The sequence below is a fragment of the Aphelocoma coerulescens genome, chromosome 1, assembly GCF_041296385.1.
Source record: "Aphelocoma coerulescens isolate FSJ_1873_10779 chromosome 1, UR_Acoe_1.0, whole genome shotgun sequence".
In the NCBI taxonomy this organism is placed as follows: domain Eukaryota; kingdom Metazoa; phylum Chordata; class Aves; order Passeriformes; family Corvidae; genus Aphelocoma; species Aphelocoma coerulescens.
In genome coordinates, this window is record NC_091013.1 from 39,204,416 (window position 1) to 39,220,333 (window position 15,918).

At 37.3% G+C, this 15,918-nt stretch overlaps 1 protein-coding gene across 2 annotated transcripts in view; it reads left to right on the forward strand.

Annotated features, from left to right (window-relative positions):
* Positions 1-693: 693 nt before the first annotated feature.
* NALCN (sodium leak channel, non-selective) overlaps positions 694-15,918 on the forward strand; it is a 229,631-nt gene continuing 214,406 nt past the window's right edge. For both annotated transcript variants that reach the window (XM_069007795.1, XM_069007806.1), the window contains exons 1-2: positions 694-801; positions 3,133-3,315. In XM_069007795.1, coding sequence (XP_068863896.1) covers positions 694-801; positions 3,133-3,315 — 291 coding nt within the window. The remainder of the gene's footprint in view (positions 802-3,132; positions 3,316-15,918) is intronic.

Sequence of the window (15,918 nt, forward strand, 5' to 3'; positions counted from 1 at the left end):
TCACATGGCTGAGCATACAGAAGGCTCAGTCACTGCCCCCATGCAGGAATGTCCAGACTCGGCCTGACCTTGTGGAAGCGACACATTTTCCTCCGTCCTTCCATGTGCCAACACATGCCCCACAGACAGACAGCTGTCTGGCTGTTGGATAAATAATTGTTAACATTAAAAAAAGTATTAGAAAAATGTGTTAATAGTAGTATATAGAAAAAAGGCTCTTCTGATTTCAGTAAATAACATCTACTGGCTGCTTAACATCGCCTGTTTGCCTTTGGCAAGCTGGGATTTATCTTAGCCTAGTGTAATAAATGGAAATGTCACCATTTCATTAAATGGCTCCAGGTCAAATCCATCCAATGATTACTCAGTGTTGAAGTTCATAGCAATAGCATTCTTTGCATATTGGAACAAATTTTCTGTCAGCATTGCTAAGTTTCTGGTAATTGTCTGTGTTGCATACCTCTGTGTAATTTTTTTGTAAACTAACAAGAGTCATGTCAGTGATTTATATATAGTAAAATCAATATCTTATTAATCAGTAAGTACAAAAGTATGCATGAAAACAAAATGTTTTAGGTTATTTATAAAACAATTCAAAATGTATCATAAAATTGTTTAAGTGAATTAATGTTTTCTGGTTTTTTTCTCACCAAGGAGGTTTCATGATTATAGATAAGAGAAGTTAACTTCAGGATGCTCAAAAGGAAACAGAGTTCAAGGGTGGAAGCCCAGCCAGTTACAGATTTTGGTCCCGATGAATCTTTGTCAGACAATGCAGATATTCTATGGATTAACAAACCAGTAGGTATCTCTTTATGTAATTACTATTTTAAGTTAAATGTAACTTGTATTGTTGAAATATGACTTCCACAAAAAATTCTGAATTAGATACTAGTCAGAAACAAATTTTGGACTATAGTTGCTAGTGTACCAGTTAATTTTTTGAAAAATGTCGAAGACTAAACAAAATTGTTTCTTTTGGCTGTTGCAAAATTATGGGATGATTAAGCAGTGTTTTCCCACCAGTCTGTCTGATTGATTCTTTTAAAACAGCCATCCTTTCAATGTCTCCAGTTCCTAAAATGTTTGTTGAAATTAAAAGTTCATAAAATGAGCTTTTGAAAAGGATGTTAAAAGGAGCTTTTCATTGTTCAAGTGGCAGACAGCAGTAAGCACTTTTGACTTTCAAATCTCTCCTTTTACAGTATTTATTAATGTAAAAGTGTATTTTGGTTGTTAATTTTGAAGTACAGCTCTCGTTTTTCTGGTATCATTTAACCTAAAACCTGCCCCGAGAAAAGGAGAGGTGTAAAAGTGTCTGGCAACTTGAAACTGGGGAAAGTTTCATTAGGAGTGGAGTTATTAATAGACTGTACAGTATTAAGAAAATGTCTTTACCATTTAAATATAGTTATGATGTTTGAATTTATTTATATATAAATAATAATTATTATTTATTAATGCAGTGAGCATGCATCCAGGATTCCTATATTGTGAATGATTTCTGGTTTTGCAGAGAAGGCATTTTCATATTTCTCTTAGTTTATAACTTTTCACTTTTTAAAAGCAGGAAGTAAAATATGCTGAAATAATACCTGTTGTTAGCATTGCATTCATTTAAGGGAGCCATCATCTCATTTGCAGTAAGGATGCCAGATGCCCTCAGCTTTGCTGCTGAGTTTTAACACCTAAAACTATTTAGCATGAATTAATATATGGATGTTGTCTTGTAAATGATTTAAGTAGAATGTTCATATTGGCTGCTGTAATAAACTCAAACTGTCATTGCAGAAATATTTGATGGGTTATTTACCTACCTTTTTCATCCCACAATGCACAAGGAATTTATTTTATGGAATAATTTTTTTCTTGTCATGCTGATGGACTAGTTGTATATTGCTTAGTGTTTGTAGTACTGACAGTTTACTGTGGAAGATAATGGGTTTTATATCAGCCACACTTTAATACCTACATTAATTTTTTCAGTTGAAACAAGGTTCAAAACAAAGTGGATGTTAAAGGGTCATTAGAGATCATTCATCAGGTGGCTTCTGCTTCCAAATTATTAATCTGGGCTCAGAGTATGCAAATGATAGAGCTATTCAATTCGGGTCAAATATCATTATATTTGAGTGAACAGTGAGTATTAAATTTGGTGGCTGTTCTTAAGTCTTCTGGATATCAAAAGGTCTGAGATACACTGTAAATGAGTGTAGAATTTTTCCCCAGATGAACAGTTTTGATAAATATACTTCAGTGGTTTTTGTTTAAAGATTTTTTTTCTTGCTGAAGTATCTTTTCCTTTTTGTTTTGATAAGTACAACTTTACCAACTATGATTCATTATATTTGTCTAGCTTCAAGATGTTTCAATGATGTTTTGATTTAAAATAAAAAAATCCAACCCTAAACCTCTGTATTGATATGTTGTGCTTTTTTGTTACACCTCCCTCTCTGACTGGCAGTAAGGAGTGGGACTGAGTCCTAAGTAGTAAAAGAAATGAACTGTTCTCCTATAGCAACAAAACTTGATTGGAACAAAAATGAATCCTGAAAGAAGTAGCTGTCTGTGACATAGTCTCTTTTATATTTATTCTTTTTATATTATTATTTTCATAACTAGAAGGATGGTTTTAATCCTGTGCCTCTCACTTAGGTTTTTGAACTGTGAATTTATTTTAAAATAATTTCTTCTAAGTGTTGAGCTAAAATTTTCCACAGATATTTTATTTAATCTATCCACCCAATTTATAACTTCAACTAATTCTACTTATTGTCTGCCCATAAATGTGATGACTTGTCATTTGAAAAGAAATTGAATTACAAATGCCACAAAATAGAAATGATGGAATTCTAGTTCTCAGTTTCGTGGCTCTTAATTCTTGGTTTCTGAATTATACAACCTCACAAATTAACTAATAAAATTATATATGGGTCTATATATGTATAAGTAATTTAGGAGTGCTTGTTTTTGGTTGAAGATCTTTTGTATGTGGATCGTGATGTAAAAGGACACAGACATGTGTTTACAAAAGAGTGCCAGATAAGTTATGGAGGCTGAATATTTGAGGTGTTTTTGAACATCAGAGTAATCTTGCAATATCTTGTGTTCGGTTTTTGTTTTTTTTTCCAGTGGGTACACTCTTTACTACGAATTTGTGCCATCATCAGTGTTATTTCTGTATGTATGAACACTCCAAAGACCTTTGAGCATTATCCACCTCTCCAGTATGTTACATTTGCTCTTGATACTCTGTTGATGTTTCTTTACACTGCAGAGATGATAGCAAAAATGCATATCCGTGGGATAGTTAAGGTAAGCGTTTAAACAGTATTCTCTGTGTGCTTCAAGTGATCTGAATGTATGCTAATGACATTTGGTATTTTTTTTTTTAACTTGCTCTTCTTGCTATGATTGTTTTTACCTGCAGGCAACACCATGGTGTATAAACTGAAAAAACAGATGGATAAGGATGTAGCTTTACTGCATATTTAATCCCCCCAAAATATAATGCAAACATTCATAATAAAGATTTTCTAGTAAGAAACAGATAGTTTCATTTTATTACTATAAAGAATGAAAGGAAAAATAAGCTATATACACATTAGCAAGAATATTTTGTAAATGTCTGTTGGTCCATATATGGACTTAGAATTTTGATTTCGTTTCATATGGCTGGATGTGTTGTTGTATGGTTACTTAAATAAGAATATGAGTCTTATGGTGAGCTAGTAGAAAAAGTGATCTTGCTTTGAATTTTTTTACCTTGATATAATCCGTGTTGGTAAACAAAATGCTTCTCTTATATATGTCTGCTGTTGTTGCTGGGTTAATTTGTATAAGTGGATTGGAGGCTGAAGAGCTGTGAAATATTTTAGTAAACATTATTTGGTACCGTTATTTCACTGATTGTTTCTAGCCTTCTGCAAAAAGATACAAATTTAGCTTTCATGTAGAAAATCCATATGCAGACCTTACTGGCAATGCAATTATATCACTACTGCACATAATAGATAATTAGTGTGTTATGTTATACTTGCTTTTAACTCCTTAAAGAAAGGTCTGGTGACTCCAGAGCCATCTGATGTTGTACTTAAGCTCTTGAATTTTTTCTGAGTTTGCAGATAGCAAACAAAAAAACCCGAGCTATTGTGTCATCATACTTAATGAATATTAATATAAAAAGTTGAATTGTCATTAATATTAATATTTAGAAAGTTACTGAAATAAGATGATTCTCAGAAAATCTTCATGGGCTGTATAAAGCCAAAATAATCCTTTGTGCAGTGCTGTTTCTGGCTGCTACGTGTGCTCTCTTATTCAGAGGTGTCCATTAAGAAAGTGAAGATGTGGACACAGGATTATGCGTGAGGAATTAGTGACCATCATGAACATTTGAAAAGTGTGGGGATAAAAAGTTACTATTACAACCAGTACAGCCTTGCAGAAAAAAAGAAATGTAGATATTAATGCAGAAAGTGAGGGAAGTCTGGCCGACAGTGTGACTTTTCTACAAGGCTTGATTTCTGAGCTTTTGAGTATGCAAATACCAACTTCACTGTCAGTCAACACCTAGGGGCTATGAAAGATATGCTGCTGCATAGCCTACTGTCTTTACTGGGTTGTTTAAATTTCTGGATTTTTGCGAAAAGAATATTAAGCACTGCCATTGTCCTTATGGGGGACTTCATCTTGCCAGAAATTACCTGGGAGCATCACATAGCTGGTACAACCTGGGCCAGAAGATTCTTAAAAAACCTGGGTGACAACTTTATGGAACAGGTCCTAAGGGAGGTGACTCAGAAAGATGCCCTCCTTGATCTATGGCTTGTCAACAGAGTCGATGTCGTGAGTGAAGTGGAGATTGGTGGCCATCTTGGCGAAACTTTAAAATCTTTGTTGACAGGAGGAAAAGTGTCAGCAAAACCTCAGCTCTGGACATGAGAAGAGCAGACTTCAGGCTGCTCATGGAATTAGTAAGTAAGGTTCCCTGGGAAAATTTTTTTTGCAGATACTGGGGTCCATCAATGCGGGTCACTTTTTAATCATCATCTCCTAAGGGCACAGGAGAAGGCAATTCCCAAATGTCAGAAGTCAAGCAGAAGAGGCAGAAGGCCAGCTTGGCTGAACAGAAGTCTTCTCTTGGAAATAAGGCAAAAAAGAAAGATGTATGCCCAGTGGAAGCAAGATCAGGTGACATGGGAAGATGGGAAGATGCTGCTTGCCATTGCAGGGAGAGAACTCAGGGGCAGAGCTCATCTGGAGTTAAACCTGCCAGAACTGTGGAGGACGATAAAAAGAGTTTTTTCAAGTATATTAATGGGAATAAGCAGTGTAAGAATAACGTCAGCCCTTAACAGGATGAGAATGGTCACCTTACAAACAGGGACATGGACAAGACAGAGGTGTTTAACACATTTTTTGCCTCTATGTTCAACATGGATGATGGACCAAGGGGATCTCAGCTTTTGAACTGGAGGACCTTGACTGCAGGAATGATCAACTCCCAGTTGTCCCTGAAAATGTGCAGGAACTGCTGCTCCAACTGGATTCCTACAAATCTATGGGGCCTGATGGGATGTATCCCAAGAATCCTCAGAGCTGCTGATGTCACCGCAAAACCTCTCGCAATTTTTGAGTGGTCTTGGTAATCTGAAGATGTCCCAGCTGTCTGGAAGCTGGAGAACATTGTCCCAATTTTCAATAAGGGCAAGATGGAGCACCCCAGAAACTACAGGCCTGTCAATCTCACTTGAGTGTCTGGTAAAGTTATGGAGAAGATTAGTCTGGGAGGTATTGAAAAACACCTGAAAGACAATGCCAGCATGGTTTCATGAGGGGAAAGTCCTGCTTACCAAATCTGATTTCCTTTTATGACAAGGTAACCCACCTAGTTGATCAAGGGAAGCCAGTGGATATAATAATTTTGGATTTCAGTAAAGCTTTCAATACTGTCTCTCACAGGATCCTTCTGGACAAAATGTCCAGTACACAGCTGGACAAACAGATCATGTGATGGGTGAGCAACTGGCTCATGAGTCAGGCACAAATGGTTACAGTGAATGGGGTGACATCAGACTGGGGACCTGTGACTGGTGGGGTTCCGCAGGGCTCCATCCTTACCCCTGTGCTCTTCAACATCTTCATAAATGACTTGGACACAGGACTGGAAGGGATACTGAGCAAGTTCACAGGCACTACAAAACTGGGAGGAGCTGTTGACTCCCTCAAAGGCAGGGAGGCCCTGCAGAGAGACCTTGACAAATCAGAGAGCTGGGCAATCACCAACCATATGAAGTTCAACAAGTGAAAAGTGCTGGATTCTGCACCTGGGATGGGGCAAGCCTGGATGTATGGACAGACTGGGGAGTGAGATGCTGGAAAGCAGTGCCATGGAAAGGGACCTGGGAGTCCAGGTCTACAGAAAGCCGAATATAAGTCAGCAGTTTTGAGTGCCACAATATAGGAAAGATATTAAACTATCAGGGTGTCCAAAGGTGGACAACAAAGATGGTGAAGGGCCTTTTGGTATGAGGAGTGGCTGAGGTCACTTGGTGTGTTCAGCCTGGAGGAGACTGAGGGGAGACCTCATTGCAGTTAAAACTTCTTCGTGAGGGGAAGAGGAGGGGCAGGCACTGATCTCTTTTCTCTGACCAGTGACAGGACCCAAGGGAATGACCTGAAGTGGTGTCAGGGGTGGCTTAGGTTGGATATTATCACCCAGAGGGTGGCTGGGCACTGGAACAGCCTCCCCAGGGAAGTGGTCACAGCACCAGCCTGACAGAGTTCAAGAAGTATTTGAACAATGCTCTCAGGCACATGGTGTGACTCTTGGGGCTGTCCTGTACAGGGTTGGGAATTTGACTCGATGATCCTTATGGGTCCCTTCCAACTCAGCTTATTCTGTGATTCTGGGATAGAATGGAATGGAATGGAACAGAATAGAATAGAATAGAATAGAATAGAATAGAATAGAATAGAATAGAATAGAATAGAATTAGTTTGAAGGGACCATTGGAGGGGAACTACAGCCATAATCTAGTCCAACTGCCTGACCGATTCCGGGCTGACCAAAACTTAAAGTGTTTTACGAAGTGCATTGTCCAAATGCCTCTTAAACACAGGGTTTGGGAATCAACCACCTCTCTAGGAAGTCTGTTCCAGTGTTTAACCACCCTCTATATGCTTCCTAGTTACCAGTCACTTCTGTGACACAGCTTTGAACCATTCCCACACATCCTATCACAAGGTACTAGGGAAGTCAGCACCTCATTCTCCACTTCCCCGCTTCAGGAAGCTATAGAGAGCAATGAGGTTACCCCTCAGCCTCCTTTTCTCTGGACTCGACAGACCTAGAGTCCTTAGCTGCTCTGCACAGGGTGAATTTATCTCTGATCGTCATATGATGAACTTGTCTTTGAAGCATGTCTGATGAGTCTGGGCACACAGAATTAATAGCTGTCTGGAGCTGGTCCCATTGCCTCGATTCGTTTTATACATGTATAGATAACAACATAGATTGTTTCTTTCGCACACTGACATTTTGCTCTTCATTTATCTGATAAAAATACAGTAAAATAGATTAGACATAACCACTGTTACTCAAAGATAGTTTAAGTAGAAAACGGCTGCATTTATCGTTATTTTAACAACTGAGGATTTGCTTAAAACTTAATGTCTTGTAGCATTCATCAGTGAATATAATTGCACTGAAATGAAGTGCCTTCTTTGGTGCCATTCGAGGAATCATAGAATAACTTAGATGTAAGGGACCTCCAGAGGTCATCTGGTCTGACCTGCTGCCCAAAGCTGGTCCAGTTAGGTAACATTGCCTATGGCTTGTGTTGTCCAGATGATTCTCAGACTCCTCCAAGGATGAAGATTCCACAAGCTCTCTAAACAGCCTATTCCAGTGCTTGACCAACCTTATGCAAAAAATCTTTCTCCTAATGGCTAATCAAAATTTTCCATGTTTCTTTCAATGCTGTTCAATGAATAATCCTTTTTAGTGAAGTATTTGACTTATTCTTTGGATTATTGATTCTAGGGAAAATATTAGTTTAATATTATAATTTTGCCAAGAACATATTGATCCATGGGCCGCCAAAGATAGTGACAAATGAAGTAAATAAGGCACTGTTTAGAAACCTATCAGCATTTATTAAAGATGTTTGTATATGAAATATTTTTATATAAGGCAGTTTGTTACTGAAGTCTCCTAATTTAAATGCATTCAAGACTTTTAGTGAGTGTAGTACCAATGAAAGCACTGCCATATGGTTCTAATGAATTTTACCATGAATCAGTATTTCTGTAAATGCTTTAGGAATTGAAATGCTAATAAACCTTTGAACCATGACTAATGCAAAATTACAGTCCAGCAAGAAACCTAATTTATGGAGAAGTTAGGCACCATTCACATAAGTCCCAATTAATAACAATGCAAGTATAGCTGAGCTAAGAAGGTTTTGAAAATGCTAAGTCATGTCTAATTAACACCTTCTGAGGACAAGTGAAAAATATACTTCCTTTGATTTCAAGGGGTTTTTAGGAAAGAAAAGTACGTTCTAAACTGCTCGCCTTTTGTCTGTAAAATGTTTCCCTTTTCCCTGGGTAAACTAAGTGACAAAAGAAACCAATGCCTCCATCCAAGAGTTTGTTATCCCAGAAGGAAAGTTAAACTGAAATGTTGCACGGGTGTTGCGTCTTTTATTACTCGTGTTTCCTTCCGTGTTATTGTTGCTGTGTTAGTAAAATCTATCCAAAATTTGGGCTGCCCATGCAGCTATTGTCACATGTCATGAACAAGTGAACTAATGCTATTAATACATCTGTCTTTACTTTGAAACTTGTATCTGAAAGAATTAAATTCAGACTGTAATTTCTTACTGATTAAGATACCTTACAAACATTCTAGGACAGTCTGCCTAATGTTGTCTGCATTGTATATGTATGTAATGGCTGCATTGTATAAAATATATGTACAGGCAGTAAGAATTTGGAGTGGTTTGTGAAGTTTTATATGAGACAGAGACAGAATTAAAGCAAATCTGTTTCTTACGACATACGCTTGCATTCTAAACAATAATCTTCTATATTGAATTTTTAAAAATCCTGTATTGAAGAATGATGGCTTGTGATAGTAAATGTAATAAAAAATGTAATCAATTTAGTGCATAGTTAAAGCTTACTGAATTCATTTTGACACTGGTATTTTCATGATCTTTTCAGTTTAGAATTCCACTTCCTTCAATTGATCCTAGATTTGTTCTCATGCTCTTTAGTTCCCAGAATGCAAACAGGGTTCAGTGACTCTTTGGTTCTGATTCCTGTCATGTTTCATGCTCCTTGTTCAGAAAGAGCTTTGCAAGAATCAGCTGCATCAAGGAAGTATTGTCTGTCAAATGAAAGCAGATCAATCTCCTTCACTTTATCATCAATAAAATTTAAAGTGCTTTCCAAATTACATGCAGTTTATGTCTACTGCATAACTTACTGATTGATTGGCAGGCCTCTGAGAGTACCATGAAGCAACTACTCTTTGGGTCTGTCAAAATAGTTCATGAGTCAACCTGGAACTGAACTGACAAGTCTTACGGTCCTTCAGAATCAAAGCTCTCATTGATGTGCCCACTCATATGTCACTTAAGAGCATGACTGCATGTGCTTGACACAAGTCTGTTCACTGATTGAAGGAAAGTTTCCAAAATTATCTCCTCCTTGAAAAAGGAGGTGGGATGGAATTGGAGAAATGAAGGGTAACTCTCAAGCCTAAAACAGATGTGTTATTAGATGAACATCAGACTTCTCAAAGGAAGAGGGCATCCTAACTGTGACAGAAGGACTTTATTTCTTTTAGTCAGTGGGATGAAAAAATACCTTCTGCTTTCTAATAATGCATCTTCTGAAGGTAATCTCACATGTGTATGATCAAGGTAAGGATACCTTACTTTAAAGGCATCTTTTACCTTTATTAGAAGTATTTACTTCTGGCTTTTGTGTGGGGAGATAGAGAAATATTTCAGGTAAATTGTATTAGGCACAGTTGCACTGGTGACATTATATATAATAAAATAACCAAAGAGGAAAATGTGCCAAAACTATAACAAAAAGGAACCAAGTAACAGTTATCTCAGATGATAATTCAGCCTTTAGGGGATTAAAGATGAATGGATATAGTTTCATTCCATAGACACTGAAGACCGTGAAGGTCTATGAAATTTTCTTCATTAGACTGCATCCTCCTTGCAGCTTCTCATCACTGTTAAGATGGTATGAGAGAACCTATGCTGAAATCATGTTGTGAAAAGAAGGCATGGTTTATCCTACTCCTACACTGTAAAAAAAATGTGAGAGTTCCTTCTCCTGTCTGTTAAAAAAGCCACTTTGACACTTAATGCTGAAAATGAGAATGTTTTTTTATACAGCACAAACACTGTGCTAAATTCAATACAAGTATCTTTTTTTTTTCTCTGTGCAGTTGTGACACATGTCAACTAACAAAGGAGATTACAAAAAGTCATAGGTAATGGTCCTTAACATTTTCCCCATTGTTAAATCAATTACATTCACAGCAAAACTTTTGTACTAACTGAAGTAGTTGTGAGTGGATTTGTCAGAGTCTTATTTCCGTAGCGCTGTGTGCTCTTCACTGACTTCAGTACTCCTGCAAGGGGCAGAAGTGAATGGTTGCACCATTAGCTTTCTGCGTTCTTGGTGAATTCAGGCAGGAACTGAAACTAAGCTTCATCTTCTACCAACACAGTCACAAATAGATGGGATCAGTTTTGCCTGCTTCTGTCTAGTCGTAAAGACAACAAATTACTTAGTTAACTGAAATCAGTCGCTTCCAGCATGTCAGGTGTTTCCAGGCAGCATTTGTCCTGTTCAGAGAGAACATTTTCCTCATCATTTCCTCATCATTTTTCTGATAGGTGCTTTGGTTGCTGTAGTTGCTGTCTGTCTGCTCAAGAGGAGAGAACTGAGAATGGAGCTTGCAAAAAATAGATTTTTGGACTTAAAATAGGCAAAAAAAACCAATATTCATCAGCACTAATTTGAGGGACTGCAGTTGTCTGCAATTAGTTCTTTGTGTCTAAAGTAGACTATTTCAAAGGATAATTTATTTGGTCTTTTTTTTTTTTTTTTTTCCATTGACTGAAAGGGAAGTTTAAAGTACACAGGCTAACACCTCACCAGCATGTATCGCACAGTCAGCAAATCTCTAACTCATTGTATATTTATTGTCAGTGGGCAGGTGGGGACTGTTGGGATCTCCCTCCCCTGCCATGTAGCCCCTGAGGGAGGCACGGGGTTTCCCTGCCCCTGGTCAGCCTCGTTCCCCATTGGTTGGTTTGTGTTCCCCTGCGCGGGAAAAGCAGCTCAGGTGTTGACTGTAGCAGTTCCTCGGCAGAGCCTGGCCATGCGGCTGGGGAAATAAACATCTCTGAAACATCTAGCAAGAATCCGTCCGTATATATTTCTTTTCCACGGGACTCCTGGTTTGATATAGGCGTGTTGCAGTATCCCCACTGTAACAGGGGACTACCGAAAGTATAGAGACAATGGGATGCTAAGTTATTTTTTAATACTTATGGCATTAACTCATTTTATGCTTAAATGAGTTTTTTCCATAATCATCCTAATTCAGAAGTTTGTCTTGAGTTATCAATTACAGAGCTCATGTTTACTGCACTTAATTACAAATATCTGTTTTGCCTTCTTTTCAGTAGTTTTAATATTAAACATGCCATCTTCATCAAACAAGAATGGAGAAAACACAAAAGTAGTTTAATCTTTCTGATAAGTGATGGAAATATTAATAGAATTATAGTGAAACACTGTCAACTGGCTCATCAGCTTTTGATAACTTTGTCAAGGGTGTTTCTATCGCATTACAGACTGAAAATAGAAGATTGAAATTTTGAAAATAATTTTACTCCATGACTTTAGAAATGGTGTATACCCATAGTTTATAAATGAGTTAAGGATCAGAAAGTTGTGTTCTTTTCAAAGGTTGGATAGTAAAACAGAGTATGTGGCTCCTGTCATCCGGCAATAACGTGCTCTGATGTGCTTTCGATAGCTCTGCTGAAAGCTCAGTCTCAGGATGTGCAAGTCACAAACAAGAGTGAGAACCTTGACCTTGAGGACAGGGACATAACCTACAGAATTAGTGGCAAGGATAAGAAAATTTTGGGATGCTTTGACTAAACAGAATGTAGGGAAAAGAAAGAGAGAACTACTTACCTGTGTTAGTAAAAAGCTAACAGAGCAAACACAGTAAGACCATTTGTCATAAGATTTGAGTTTCTCTTTTACCCTATGTCTTGGGATTATATGATGAAAATTACTTATCCTTGTGACAAATTATTTTACAAATACAGAAATATATTAAAATACATATATATATATACATATATATTAAAAATGGAATTTTGCACTATGTATAATGGTGTTGGAAACGAAGATGTGACATGCAGGTCCTTTGCTATCCTGTGTTGGCAAAGAATGTTATTTCAAATTGTTTTAAAATATAACTTAAATACTGTAATATTTCAGTGTTGGAGCTGTGATTGTTAGTTTTAAATATTATTTCATATAAACAGTATTTATATCCATTATCTGAATTAAGACAGTCTACAAAAGTTGATTCTTCTGTCTCACCTTTTTCCTGTGTTTGTTGCTGTTTTGCTAAGTGTCCACGTCCATTGTAAGGACATCTGTTTCCAGCCTACTGGGACTGTGTTGCTCGTAAAATGCTTGGATGCTGTTTCCAGTCTCAGGAAATTAAAGAAATTAAAACTGATTATCATGAGGAATAGAAATTTGAAGTCGCCTGCAGCAGGCTGCTAGTTGGGTGTTACTGCCTGTGGGCCAGGGAAGGTTAGAGACCATGGCACTGGAATATACGCACCTGTTTCTATGGTTACTTGTGTCTGGTTTTGTTGGAGTGTTTATTACAGGAAAGTAATGACTCATATTACACAGTGGGGCTTTTTGCACCATTTTTGCATTAACATATTAGAAAATCAAGGGCATTTAAATTACTTGGTGAAAGTACATAAGCAGGATTTCTAAAATAAAAATGGTATTTATTCTAACCGGTCGAGGGGTCATGGGAGTTTTTAGTGAGAAGTCATTCTGGGGCATGCATTGAAGTATGTGTCCATATAATACTTAGTGACTTACCATAGTGATCAAAATTTAACCTAAAAGTTACTAAGAAAAACTATACTGCACACTGACTTTCATAGTGTAGCTAGAAATTGCTCTTTCAATATACAGACCAATTAGATGAACAAAACTTTGTTTTGGTAATGTTATTTTTTTCCTCTCTAATAGCACTTTCAAGGATTACTTTCTTGTTATTCTTCATGAAAGCAGCTATTATTGAGGGATATTTTTAATGTATTACTTCATATCAGAATAAAATGACACATATACTGGGAAAGCAGTAAAACCAGCATATTGGATAACACATTATGTTTTCAGGTAGCAAGAGAGGGAAATTCATTCCTAATGTACCTTTCTGTATTGAAATTTGCATTTTCCAGGAAGTTTGCTATAATTAAAAAATTCTGTTTTATTTTATTTTGTTCCCATGCCATCTCTCTTAATTTGAGAGGATCAAACCAGACATGAAGATAAACAGATCTTAATGATATCCAAATCCCTGTTGAAGGGAATAAAAACATTTCTGTGCAGCTGTATTTTCATGAAAATGGTGAAATTTGTGTGGGATTTTTAAGGGAGTAAGATGAATGTAAAATTGGATTTCAGAGTATTGTTTTCTCCACCACTAATATAAATACAGCTTTCTTACAGCTATACTAGGATTTTTCTTTCAATAAACTTTTCCTGGTCTCGGTAGTATAAAATGTATTCTTCAGTTTTTTATAATGCTGATTACCAAATAATACAATCCTCTTTCTGTAAAGTGGCTCCTTCTTATGTATTCCAACCCTCATCATTGTGGCTTTTTTTCTGTTGAATGAGAGCTTTTAATGTCAATCATAAATCTGAGTTTTGTCATGTTAGATGAAACTGTTTGCCTATCAAATCTCCCTGTTCAGCCTCCAGGCAATATTTGATACTTCAAAGTAAAAGCTTTCACCTTGAACCATTTGGATCCCAATCTGCCCATTGCATCCACCATAAACACTGGAGCTAGGCGAGGGCAGAATACTGCTGGACAAAGCGCAGCACTGTTTACTTCACATCACTTCTGCAGGACTGCAGTTTACTTCCAAGCATGAGCAGATGTCCATGCATGTGGAACTAGATGTAGAACTGGAGTCAAGCCCAAGAAAGTGGCATTTGTAGGAGATTGGCTTAGATGCCCACAACCAGGGAACAGTCTGGGTTGGAAGGAACCTGAAGAGATGGACCAACCTCTTGCTCAAAGCAGGGATCAGAGTTGATTAGTCAGGGTCCTATGAAGCTGAGTCTTAAATATTTCTAGCAAAAGACATGTTGACATTTCTCTGGGCAGCGTGATCAGATGTTTAACTCTTCTCACAGTGGAGATTTTTTTCCTGTGCGCTTCCTGGAAACAGTGAGTGCTGTTCCATGTAGGGGAATCCTATTAATCCTCCTCCTGATCAGCCACTTTTAGATTTGCTGAACCCTTTAGACGTCCAGGGGAGCTGAGTCAGCTAGTAAGGCAATACCTGGGGCACTGCATACAGATGAGTAATGAGCAGATGGAGCGGGAAATGATATTTAGGCTTTCAGTGCAGTAACCCATAAAATCTCTGCAGGGCATGTTGGCACCCAGCTACAATGGTAAGGTGGTGTATCAAGAGAGCAGCAATGTGATACACCAGCAAAGCTCCCTTTCCCAATGATTTAGGACTCGTATTTCTGTTGGGAATTAGCATCTCTCCTCTATGGACTAGATATGAAGAGTGAGCCTGGAGGCTCTGTATAGTGGTGAATCCAAAATACTTGACACTCACTTGAACTGAGATGCTCTACAATGTTGTGGGTGACACAGGCGGTGTGTTGTAGCATTACTTTCCATTGTTTTGTGGAAATGGTTATTCCCTTCGATAGTTTTGTACTTGATGAAGTGACTGTAACGCCTTGATGCTTGTCTCTGGTTTGGGTTTGTTTGGGGGGTTTTTTGTGTTGTTTTCTTTTTGTTTGTTTTGTGGGGGTTGTTTGTTTGTTTAACTTAGCAGTTTTGGTTTAAAACACTGGTTTTTAACTCTTACTAATTCCTCCACCCATTTTTTTTACAGAAAACACTGTTATAGGATTTTTAGCATTTCCTTTCTTGTCTGTCTGAAAGGATTTCCTTTCTTGTCTGTCTGAAAGTCTTGAGTTTTGCTTCACAGCCAGAATTGTTTCTTCCTTTACAGTCTTTTTTGGCGTTTGGTTGTTTGGTTTTTTCTGTTAAAAACAGCATATGAAATGGTGAATACTATGGCTTAATACCCTCCCATTATGATATGAAACATGAAATACTAAATTTGGTGTAGTTAATTACATAAATTAATAAAAATCTAGTGTGCCTTAAAAACAGGTTTGAGACTGTTCTTTAGTGAATAGTTCTTTAGCCTTGTATCGTCATTGGTGTTTGCTAAAACAATCTGAAAATCTCAACAAATGCAGTTCAAAATAATTTTTTGTAATATTTGCAAAGGATAAAGTAGTGGTTCTGTAGTGATTATAGGAAGTTTTTTGTAATGATCAATTGGAACTGTGTGTGTTGTGTGTCTGTAGCATGTATGGCATCACTCTAACCCAAAGGACTAGCAAGGGTTGTGTTTCATTTTATTAATTAAAACAGAGTAATTTTGGGTTTTGTGCTGTAATATCTAATGGTTTTTAAATGTTTTTCTAGCATAGAATACAAGATTCCTCTCAATATTACAGTATATGTTAGGAAAAAGATAAATTATGTACTATGTG